General features: G+C 35.0%; 1 protein-coding gene across 1 annotated transcript; it reads left to right on the forward strand.

Moving 5' to 3' along the window:
- Positions 1 to 391: 391 nt before the first annotated feature.
- On the forward strand, positions 392 to 2,376 carry cb17h1orf115 (chromosome B17 C1orf115 homolog). Its single transcript, XM_052579777.1, has 2 exons — positions 392 to 773; positions 1,317 to 2,376. Exons 1-2 carry the CDS (start codon positions 480 to 482, stop codon positions 1,452 to 1,454), a joined length of 432 nt encoding a protein of 143 aa, XP_052435737.1. The 5' UTR covers positions 392 to 479; the 3' UTR covers positions 1,455 to 2,376.
- Positions 2,377 to 12,322: the final 9,946 nt, after the last annotated feature.

Consider the following 12,322-nt stretch of genomic DNA (forward strand, 5'->3'; position numbering starts at 1 on the left):
AACTTTCTGACTGTACTGTATTTACCCACTGTCCTACTTTAAAAGGCATGTTGTAACACCTGATTCACACATGTAATCAAGATGTTAATTAAGGATCAGTGTATAGGAGTCCAAGCTGATATGTTAAACATGTAATGTAACTTTCAAATAGTTACTACATAGGAGCTGTGCATAATATTCACAATCATCCTGACAGTGGGGTACAAAGTTAGCATTTAAACCTCTTCTTAAAGTTATAAAACAAAACAAATAGCAATTTCACAATGCATACAATGTGTATGTACATTTGCTGATAAACAGGTACACGTCTTGTGGTCATTATGTGCAACTTCCACTGATGTTTGTTATAAAACACAGTGATTAGGCCGCGCTGACCTGCGCATGCGCAGAACTATTCTGGTCGAAGTTCCGTGGCGTGAACTTCGCACCTGACACCTTCAGCTGATTCCGATGGACAGTGTACTTTAGATGTGAGTAAAATGTCTCTAAAACGCGTCAAATCCAAGCGCAAATCAAATCATAAAAAGAAGAACAAATCTAAAATAGTTTCTTCTAACTACGATCAACAAGCTAAGGAAGAACTCAAGGTTCAAGACGAGCCGCCTGTGCTGAACTCATCGACGAGCGTCAACAAGAAAAAGAAGTCCGCCAAACAAGCGCGCATCGCTTTTCTACCAGAGAAATACCAACCGCTGGTCGAGGATGAGATTGTTGACCAACCACGAGATGACAATATCAAGAAAAAACAAGACAAATATAAAAAGTTAAGAAAAGTACGTGATTTACTTTGAAAGTTCGTTGTCTTATCATGATTATTTACACAAATAGTTAACACTGCTTAACGTCTGAGTATCTCACATATAATTGTTTAATACAGACAGACAGAAACAGTATTTTTTAATTATTTGAAAAATGTAGGCTATGTATTTTTGTGAGTTTCATAACTGGTTGGGTATAGGCTGTTTAACCATGTAAACATAGCGACCAAATAATAATAATTAGGCTACTATATTATATATTATTTACATTTTCAATTTCCATTTACTTATTTTGTCAACTGTTCTAATTCAATACCATAGGCCTATACTGTAGCTATTACCACAGATAAATATTTTAATGTTAAAACAATCAATTTTAACCACAGATTCTCTTTAACAACAACAATAATCGTTTAAAAACAAGCTGCTTCATCATTGGTAGTTTGCATGTATTTGCAAAGGAACTTAGAATGTCTAAAGTGGACTACCAAAATAAAGTGTAACCTCATATTCAAACTCAATATCTTTGTTTATCCAACCTTTTTTTTTTTCTTACAGAATATGGGGAAGGCTCTTCGTTACAGCTGGAAGTGTCTGGTGGTTGGATTGCAGAATCTGAGCACAGCCTATTCTATGCCGTTGGGTGCCGGTGCCACAATAGTGCCAGACATCCACAGAGCCAGAGCTCACGTCTAACACGTGACCCGAGACCAGCCGATTACATCATGAGTAGAACAGTATAATCACTGTTGGATCTCCATTTTTACTACAGCCACTTATCTGTGATATGAACCTCTGATTTGGAGGTGCAATAAATGTATTTTTATTTATGTGCCACTGTTGGCAAGAGAGAATTGCATGGAGGAGACAAAATATTAAGTAGCAGATGCTGTGATGGACTGTGATTAACACTTCTATTCTATTCTATTCTCTTTTGTAATTAACACACATTCTTCTGGTAATGCACAACTCATTTAAAGGGATAGTTCACCTAAATTATTATTTTGTGATTATTTACTCATCCTCATGTCGTTCAAAACCTTTATGAGTTTGTTTCTTATGCTGAACATAAAACAAGATATTTTGAAGAATGCTGGTAATCAAACAGTTGATGGTACCCATTGACTTCCATAGTATTTCTTTAAAGTCAGTGGAGACCAAGAACTGTTTGGTTCTTCAAAATTCTTTCTTTTGTGTTCAACATAGGCAACAAACTCATACAGGTTTGGAACGACATGAGGATGAGTAAATGATCACAAAATTATAATTATAATTAACTTTAAATTTACAGGTTTAGATCAAACATGTTTAGCAGGGAAAGTTTTGATGTGTTTTTCTTTGATATGATGGGTAAAGTTAGTAGTATCATTTTACTGTGGATGTTATGCAAGTGAAGTGCCTGAGTGAAGACAGAACGAGACTGATGTACTGTATGGTGTTGAACAGGTGGAATCAAGTATGTTATCAGAAGCTGTATTGCTTTAGAATGTTGCATGATGTATATCAGCAGAAATGTAATGTGAAAGCACAGTTTGTTCCATTTTGCACTTTTGTAATTACACCCATGAACAAATTGTTTTATTTAAACTGTGAATACAACTAAAATGTTGCTATTAAATGTGTATGAATGAATCTATTCACATTGATGAACAAATTAAGCAAATGAGTTTTTGACAAATGTATTCAAAATGCTTGCTCATAAAACTATTTCAAGCCTGAAACTTTTACTTGTTCACCAATAGGTGACAGCATTGTGTAGGACAACAGAAATGACTATGGAAAAAAATTAGCACAGAGAGACAGACAACACACATTGTGTATATTATAATGAACGAACGAATTAATACAAAAATAAATTTAAATACATTTAAATGCATTTTTTTTAATTTGATTATATTATTATTCAGTTTCTGTGTTTATTAGTATTGAATTAAAATTAAACTAAAAATCCAGATACACAATCAGTATAAGGATAAGGGACAGCGTTTTGTAACTCACATTCACAATACTATTCTCTTTCCTGTTTGATGTTTTCTGGGTTGTTCCATTTTTATTATTAATGCATTTATTAAATCCACCTATGCCAGATATTTCCCTACAGTTTCATTTCCAGTCATTTCATCATTACCTCAGATTCACCACTTACACAACACATCTCATTGCTTTCATGTTTCAGGTCTGCACATACTGCAGCCAACAGGCACGTTGATGGAATGGAATGAGCGTGACAAAGTCAGTGCATGTGAACTACATTCACCGCAACATACCATATAGTGTAAGCCTATGCATGGAAAGCCACCAGATAAGTTCTAGGCATTTGTAAAGTGAATTCAACATCTAAACCACTGCTGTTTCACAAAGGGAGGGATGGTAAAAGTCAGCCAACAAGATGGCCATCAGCAAGGAGGGGAGCAGCTGTTACAGAGATAAGAGTTTGAGACTTAAACTGCACTTTTTTTTATTTATCAGAGGGCGTTGGACAGGGATGCATGACTGAAGTGTGATCTATGGACCAAAGGAGATTAAAGGTTCATGGGTGTATTCAGCTGGCACTCTCCTCCTTACAGGTGCTATGGTAGAACATGACTTAATAGGTGGGCTGTGATCACTCAGTTACGAGATAAGAAAATGCTCTTGTCGCCAGGCCATTCTTCAGTATGGAGTGAAGAAATGGACATGTTTTTATGAACAGACCTAATAATAACACACTCATTACTTAATAATCTAAAAGTCATAATAAAGAACACAAATGTATCAGTGCTCATATTTTTGAGTTCATTTGAGAGGCATTTAAGACAACCACTTGCCACCAGAAATATATCAGCAGTAATTTGAACTAAAAATGAAATGCATACTTTTATGATACTTTTACATTAGAAATCATTCATTTTTATGTTTGTATTTTTGTCATTTTGTTGTTTTGTATACAGTATATATATATATATATATATATATATATATATATATATATATATATATATATATATATATATATATATATTACACAATTTTACACAATGTAGACAATGTAGTTAAAAAAAAGAAAAAACACTACAAAACACAAGAACAAATCTGTTTTTGTTCCCAAAGCATCTTCTTACTGATGAAGGCCATTGTGTTACAAGAAATAATATTCTGATTATTATAATAATATTTTCACTTTGATCTTATCAAGTTATCCCGTTAACAGTAATTGTCAAACTAATTCAAGTCAACATCAACCATTTTTTTAAAGTCTGCCAATATTCCACACAGCTTTCTGTTGTATTGCCATTATTTATTAGACCTCCCAAAAGCTGAATTTAGAAAGCTGAATCCAATTAAAAGACATGATGCCACTGATGTTGTCTGATAAATGAGGTATTTACTTCCAGCTCCCTATATTCATTTTCAATTACTGTCAGTTAGTCTCATTTAATAAATTTAAGCAAGGTGTTTTTGTTAGGGATAAAACCCAAAGTCTTGTAGTCTATGACGAACATGCTCTCTGATAAAAAAAGACAGCTGAGAAATTATTAGAAGCAGGAGGCTGCAATTATTAAAATCTGCCATTCAGTCCCAAAGTTCATCCTTCTGCTGGTCAGCTTGGCCTTATGTGGGTTAATATCGGTCATGCAATTACTCCAAGACACAAAAGGATGCGATGACTTCATCATCTAAATAATCTGCCTTTGTCAATAAATATACTGGGTGCAAATTAAAAAGCAGAAATCTTCCCAGCACTTGAAGACATTGACAGTTTGAGTTTCATAATGTCACAATCAAACACAGACTGACTCTGACGCCGTTCCAATAATATCATCTGACCTACAAAGACGACCTGGTGGAATATTTAAACTTGGAATATTTTCTAATTTATTGCAACAAAAAAGATCAACAACAACAACATTTGGATAACAGGATATAACTGGCAACATTTCTATTTCAGTTTTGCCTTGTTAAATCTACGAAACAAAAACTATGACAAAATATTACTGATATTATATTAATAGTACCATTATATGAAGGCGGTCAAAAGAGTTGAATGTAAATCTAAAACCAAAAAAAAAAAAAAAAAACCTCCCAGTTACTTACTGATAAACTAATATAAAACTAAATGTCTAATAATATATAATAAAATAATAATAATATATAAATAATACTTTGAGTTTAAACAAACATATTTTTGGTTCAGTGTCAATTTAAGGGAGCCTTAGTGATGAAGCTGTGAAGCTACAAATGACATAAAACATATTGTGAAACGCTGTGTCCGATTAATCAATCACTTCACAAAGAATCCAAACCTTTAAAACCTGTTTTAAATTTACTGTTGCTCTTACGATATACCTGGCTTATTGATCACGGGTGGATGGTGCAGGGCTCCTATCACGGAGGTCTCTGCTCCGGCTGGCTGAGTCACTGCTATGGCGGGTGGAATGTGACAGGATTACCTGCCGAAGTCGACAGTCGTGTACTTTTGCGTGTCATAAGAGTACGTCGCCTCAACAGACGCGTGACAAGTACGCCGCCTCAACAGACGCGTGATCAGTACGCCGCCTCAACAGACGCGTGATCAGTACGCCGCCTCAACTGACGTCACCTCAACAGAGCGTGATAAGTAAACCGCCTCAACTGACTGTGACACAAAATACCTCAAATAGAGTTAAATTAAATAATTTTTTGGTTTTACATTATTTTACTACAAATTATACACCATCAACAGAGCTGAAAATTAGTTGTATTTTCACAATAACATCAACATAAATTCACACACATTAATTATTAAACATTATTCTGATTTGTGCCATTCTGAGGTTTTACTTTTGATATATTGGTTATGTTAATAATTTTACTTAACACTCTGTTACGGTTCTCAGTTTGTCCTGTTTTCAGAGTCATGTCGACCATAAAATGTGCATATCAACCATTGAGCTAAATAATTTTGGTCAATAGAAGGTAATGAAAAGGTATTTTAATAAAATTGTTAAAGAAGTGTATTAAAAATTCAGGTGCATTTTGAAACACTTTAAATTGGGCTGTCACTAACGATTATTTTGTTAAATGAGCAATCTACTGATGATTTATTTATTTTTTTTGTAATACAGAAAAGACTTGAAATATTTGCTTAAACTGTAAATCTTTAAAAGTAGACTTAAAATATCTGTAACGATGAGGCAATAATTGGTTTAAATAAAACATTAAAAGCGAGTAATCATATGGTTTCACTGAACACTGTTAAAAAACATAAAGGAATGTTCATCTAAACAATAAACGTATGTACAATATGTAATGTAAATGCCTATAGAGGGCGCCAGCAGCCTAAGTGATTGAGCAAGTTTGCATATTTAGATCTATATTGGATGTAATCTTGTGTTGGCGTTTTATATATATATATATATATATATATATAGATTTCATATATATGAATGTTTTCAACATTTTAAGTCAACAGATGAACTTTGCAGATGAGTTTGTTGACTGAGCTGCAAGAGATGTGTTCCACATAACAGTGAAACAATGAATATTATTGGAAACATATAGGTACAATTCAGAAAAATGCAGGCTTTACAAAATGTTTAGCCACAAACTATGCTGATATAGCGAGAAATTCACTTCGACAAGAAATATCCACACATTGGAGGATAAAAAAAAAACTTAAAGGATTTTTAAAATTAAAAATCTAAAGTCTCAAAGTCTTAAAGGAATGGGGATCTTCATGTTGATCAAACTTTTTTTTAGAATAATGTATGGAGACGCAAATATTTAGCATGTCCCTTAAATATGTAACTTTTGGCCTGTAGGATAAACAATGATTTCACTAAAATTTAACATTTAATATACAACTAATTTTTCAGTTTTATGGCATCACTTTTCCAGTTACATTTTTTTTCCGTCTTTTTGCAATTGACATTATTTCAAGCCACTGTTTGTACTGCTTGCTCATTTTCAGAAATAAAAGTACAATTAGTAATGATAAATCAGCATTGCTGTGTTATTGTATGTTGTGAGAAGTTTTCTGTGTCTTAAATTCATTAATGACAAACGCATTTGAAGTTTTGGGTTATTACAATACTAATCTAAAAATGTGAATAAAATTCAGAGTACATTTTGATTGGTATCAAACATTTAATTTGAAGACTTAAAAGACAACGTCAAACATTTCGAATTCAACAGAAAAAAAAAAAAAAGAACAAGTATATATATATATATATATATATATATATATATATATATATATATATATATATATATATATATATATATATATATATATATATATAAAAACAGAACAAGCCTTATATTATATATATATATATATATATATATATATATATATATATAAAAGGCATTGTCATCAAAAACATCCTAATATTTCAACATGAACAACCAAAATAAAAAAAAACTTCAGGCTAGACCAAAATGTGGGGACTGTACAATGCCCAAAATAATAATAATAATAATAATATATTTATTTTGTATAGCGCCTTTAAAAGTAGCTTTCTCAAAGCACTTTACATACAAGCATAACTCCAAATGAATAAACACAATGTAAGTACAAGAAAATAAACGCATAAAATCAAGTTCATGTAAAAGCAATCCTAAAATAAAATGTTTTAAGAAGAGATTTAAAAGTCACTAATGAATGTGCTTCCCTGATGTCGGCCGGGAGAGAATTCCAGAGCTTAGGAGCATAGACAGAGAATGCTCGGTCACCCCACGTATGAAGCCGTGTCTTCGGAACAACCAATAGACCACTCTGAGAGGAGCGCAGATTGCGACGTGGTGTGTAGGGGATTAATAAATCAGTCAAATACTCAGGTGCCAGATTGTGCAGAGATTTATAGGCCAGCATAAGGATTTTAAAATCAATACGGTACCTAACAGGTAGCCAGTGCAGGGACTCCAAGACTGGAGTTATATGGTCCCTGGTCTTGACCCCAGATAGTACTCTAGCAGCTGAATTTTGAAGATATTGCAATTTATCCAGTGATGATTTAGATACCCCAGCTAGAAGACCATTGCAGTAGTCAATGCGCGAAAAGACAAAAGAGTTAATCAACTTCTCAGCTACCGAAAAGGATAACATAGGACGTAGCCGGGCTATATTTCTGAGGTGATAAAACGATGTCTTAACTGTATTCTGGACAAAAGGCTCAAATGACAGTGTGGCGTCAAATATGACACCCAAATTCTTTAATTTGGACTTAAACTCCAGTGCAACGCCATCAACAGACAGAGTAGGAGACCCAACCTTTCGCAGTTGATGTGGAGATCCAAGGAGCATGACTTCTGTTTTTGAGCCGTTTAGAGACAGAAAATTATTGGACATCCAAATCTTTATCTCAGCAATACAGTTAGAAAGATGCCCAACGTTCACTTGCTGACCCGGTCTAGTATGGATATAAATCTGTGTATCATCAGCATAAAAGTGATAGTTAAGGTTTAGAGATTGTAGTAATTGACCAAGTGGAAAGATGTACATACTAAAGAGTAGAGGACCCAAGACTGAACCTTGTGGAACACCCGTATGAACAGAACCAACCTTGGACCTATAACCACCCATAAAAACAAATTGGCTACGGTCAGTGAAATAGGACTTGAACCAGTCAAGAACAGTCTCTGACAAGCCAAATACATGTTCGAGGCGATTAAGTAGTAGGGCATGGTCAATAGTGTCGAAGGCTGAACTGAGATCCAAGAGAATGAGAATGGACGTGGAGCCGGAGTCGGAGGCAATTAGTAAGTCATTAGCGACTTTCACCAACGCAGTCTCAGTGCTGTGTAATTTTCGAAAACCTGATTGATGTTGCTCAAATAGTTTATTTTCAATTAAGTGTTTGTTTAATTGAGCTGCAACCACACCCTCCAAGATTTTAGACAGAAATGATAGATTTGAGATTGGGCGATAATTTGACAGATTATTCACATCAGAGTTTTGCTTTTTTGAAATAGGAGTAACCGCAGCAGTTTTAAGTGCTGCTGGCACCTCCCCTGTTGACAAAGAGTCATTTATTATAGCAAGAACTGAGGGACATAAAGGACCAAAACAGGATTTAAACAGGCTACCAGGCATGGGATCAAGTATGCAAGTGGTAGCTTTCATACCAGAAACCTGGTTGCAGAGCATCTCAGGTTGTAATAAAGTAAATTTGGATAAAGGAATGCCAGAGAACCTAGGAGTATTAACTGGTAGATCTGCAGACTGCAAGGAATGGATATTTGTTCGAATATTGTAAATTTTTTCACTGAAAGATTTGAGAAACTCATTACACAGCCCATCAGATAAAGTCATAGAACTGACACCATCTGCTTTAAGCAGACTGTTAATTGTATGAAAGAGCTTCCTGGGATTGCTTTGATTATTATCAATAATGTTTGAGAAATAGGCAGATCTTGCAGTTTCAATGGCTACTCTGTAGTTTGACAAGCAATCTTTCCATGCCTGGTGGAACACATTTAAACCAGAGTGACGCCATTTTCGCTCTAATTTCCGACACACAGCCTTCTGTATACGCAATTCACCATTATACCAGGGGGCTGACTGTGCAAATGAAACATTACGTGTTTTTATGGGTGCAAAGATGTCCAAGTTGGCTGTAAGGACATTATTGAATGCTAAAATTTTATCCTCGAGAGGAGCAGAAGACATGTCAACTAAAGAAGAGACAATCGAGTTTGCAAAAATAGCATGATCAATTGATTGCCATTTACGGAAAGAAATAGTTCGTGAAGTCTCTCTACTAGACTGAAATGTTTCAATATTAAAAAAGATAGCTAGATGATCAGAAAGTCCAGCATCCACAACAGAGAGATTAGAAAGAGATGAGTCATTTGCAATAATTAAATCTAACGTGTGTCCTTTACAGTGAGTGGGGACATTTACAAACTGAGAAAAATTAAAACAGTCCAAGAGTGATAGAAAATCCTTGGCCAAGAGACAGGCTTTCTGATCTACATGCAAGTTAAAGTCACCCAGAATCAAAATTCTCTTAAATCTGACAGACAATATAGAAAGAAGATCAGCAAACTCAGACAGAAAGTCCTTATTCAGTTTAGGAGGTCGGTAGATAGTGACCATGGCAGAATGGAGAGCAGAGTGAGTATCCGACACATTTAAAACAAGACATTCAAAAGTTTTAAAAGGAGGAACGGACACAGGGTGAATCTTGTATTGCAGTTTTTTAAAGAACTATAATACCACCACCTCTACCTGATCATGTGGCTGCTGAAGCTATCATACGTGGCGTGTACTGGGAGCCTCAGAATTAGTCCACACGTATTTGCCTCTGGAAAAACTCTCTTCACACCGTTTACTGGGTCATGAAGGAATGCCAGTGTTTTGACACTTGTTTTGACAAGCAAAGGGCAATTGAAAGCCATTCATTTTACTGGATGAGGCCAACTGCTCATAAATTCCACCTAGGTCACACCTAAAGGACAAAATTTTGAGTCAGACTGTACTTGCATATTATTGAACCTTTGAATGATTCAAATGTATACAAAATACAAAAATGTAAAAAAAGTAAAAAAAAGTGTAAATAAGCAACAGCAATATCCAGAAATAAACAGGTGTAAATGTACAGGCCTACAACAAATATTTTTTTCTACAATCACATTCTGAACACTGAACATAAAAGCAATAACAAACTACCAAAAAATATGTGAAATACATGGTGTAAAACACATAAAATAATTATTCCATACACATTTTTTGAGTGAGTGAGAGTTAGAAAGGGAGAGAAAGCATTTGTGCCTGTGTCTCTCGGTCTCTCTCTCTCTCTCTGTGGGTGTGTGTTTGTGTGAGAGATAGAGAGTGAGAGAGAGGGAGTGAGAGAGGGCAAGAGAGAGTGCGTGGGTCTCTGTGTGAGTGTAAGTGTCTGTGCGTGTAAGAGAGAGAGAGAGAAGGTTGTAGAGAAAGTGTGAGTGAGAGAAAGAGGAAGAGAGGGCAAGTGTGCCTGGGTCTCTGTGTGAGTGTAAGTGTCTTTGTGTGTGTGTGTGTGTGTGTGTGTGTGAGTGAGTGAGTGTGAGAGAGGGAGAGAGCATGTGTGCACATGTGTCTCTGTCCGAGTGTGTGTGTGTAAGTGTTTTTTGATGAAAAAAAATAAATAAATAAATTGTTGAATTTCCCATTCATTTTCCAAAGACAAGATTGATTAATTTTTTTATTATTTTTTTTTACACACCTTCAGAACAACCGAATCAAGGCCAGTTTTTTGTGTATGTATAGATACATAGATAGATAGATAGATAAATAATGTAAGAAAAGTCACAAAATTGTATTCCTCTGAGATGAAGGGAACCCTTTTTTTAACTAATGAAAAGTCGATTGGGGTCATATTGACACCCAGGAAAGATTGAGGGTTAAACACTTTACCAGCGAACTACACTTTGAAAATATTTCTGTCAGAACACATCCGCTTATCTGATAAAAATGAATGTATCAAAATATTTTTAAATGTAATACCACTTTATGAAAACACCTATTGTAAACGTACCTGGATGTAAGAGTCATCATTTTGTCACACAGAGTAGGCTACAATATCCTTTGTCTGACACATCCATTTCAAGTCAGTCAGTCTGTATTAATGAACAGGTGACCTGAATCAGGTGTGTTTAATTAAGGAGACATGCATATTGTGCAGTGATGGGGGTCCTCCAGGAATGTTCTTAAGAACCATTGTGCTGTCTGCATACATTTACAAAATAACAAGAATGTGTTTGCTAATTATATATTGTAGTTTACTTTATATCATAATAGGCTACTATTTGTCTATTCTTTTTTTTTTTAAGTTCTGTGCTTCAGAGATAAATTGTGTTACTATGTATATTGATGTGCTTAAAAAATTGTATTAATTGTTTGGCAAATGCAGGTGTGTTTGACTAGGGTTGGAGCTAATTCTGCATGCCAGGTGCACTCCATTCATTGGTTATCCCTAGGCCTGGTTCTTAGTCCTGGTCATGTGGACCCTCTGCTATGCACATTTTGCATGTCTCTCTTATTTAACACTCCCGATTCAGTTCATTAGCTTGGTAAAAGAGAGCTCCGTGAACTGAACTGAGTGTGTAAGATAAGGGAGATATAAAAATTAAAGACAAATGGGGTCTTCCAGACTTTTACCAGTGATAGATGCAAAAAGCTAACATTTCTCATTGGATGGGGGTTTATCAGGTATGGGTAACTGGAATGTGTGAGGGTACACAGACATGGAGGCTTTTTATTGGCATTGTACAGAGATGCATACTGCCATCAAGATTACATCTTTCATGAGAAGTCCATGGTTATTAGACCAAGACAATTCCAGCTCTCATTCTGCATGTGCTACAGAAGCACGGTAGACAGAGTGAATGTTCAGTCCAGATCTGTCTGAATATTGAACATGTGTGACCGATCATGAAAAGGACATTCAGGCAATGATGACCACAGACTGATGGGCAGCTGAAAAAGAAACAATTATTATCCTCGATTTACAAACAATTGAACACTGAAATTAAAAGGAAAGTTGACGTGACACAGTGTGAAACGTGTTTCTGTCCCATTTATCTTATATTTACAGATTACTGTTTATTTAGTCAGTGAAAACATT

Source organism: Carassius gibelio, chromosome B17, assembly GCF_023724105.1.
Source record: "Carassius gibelio isolate Cgi1373 ecotype wild population from Czech Republic chromosome B17, carGib1.2-hapl.c, whole genome shotgun sequence".
NCBI classification, from domain to species: Eukaryota; Metazoa; Chordata; class Actinopteri; order Cypriniformes; family Cyprinidae; genus Carassius; species Carassius gibelio.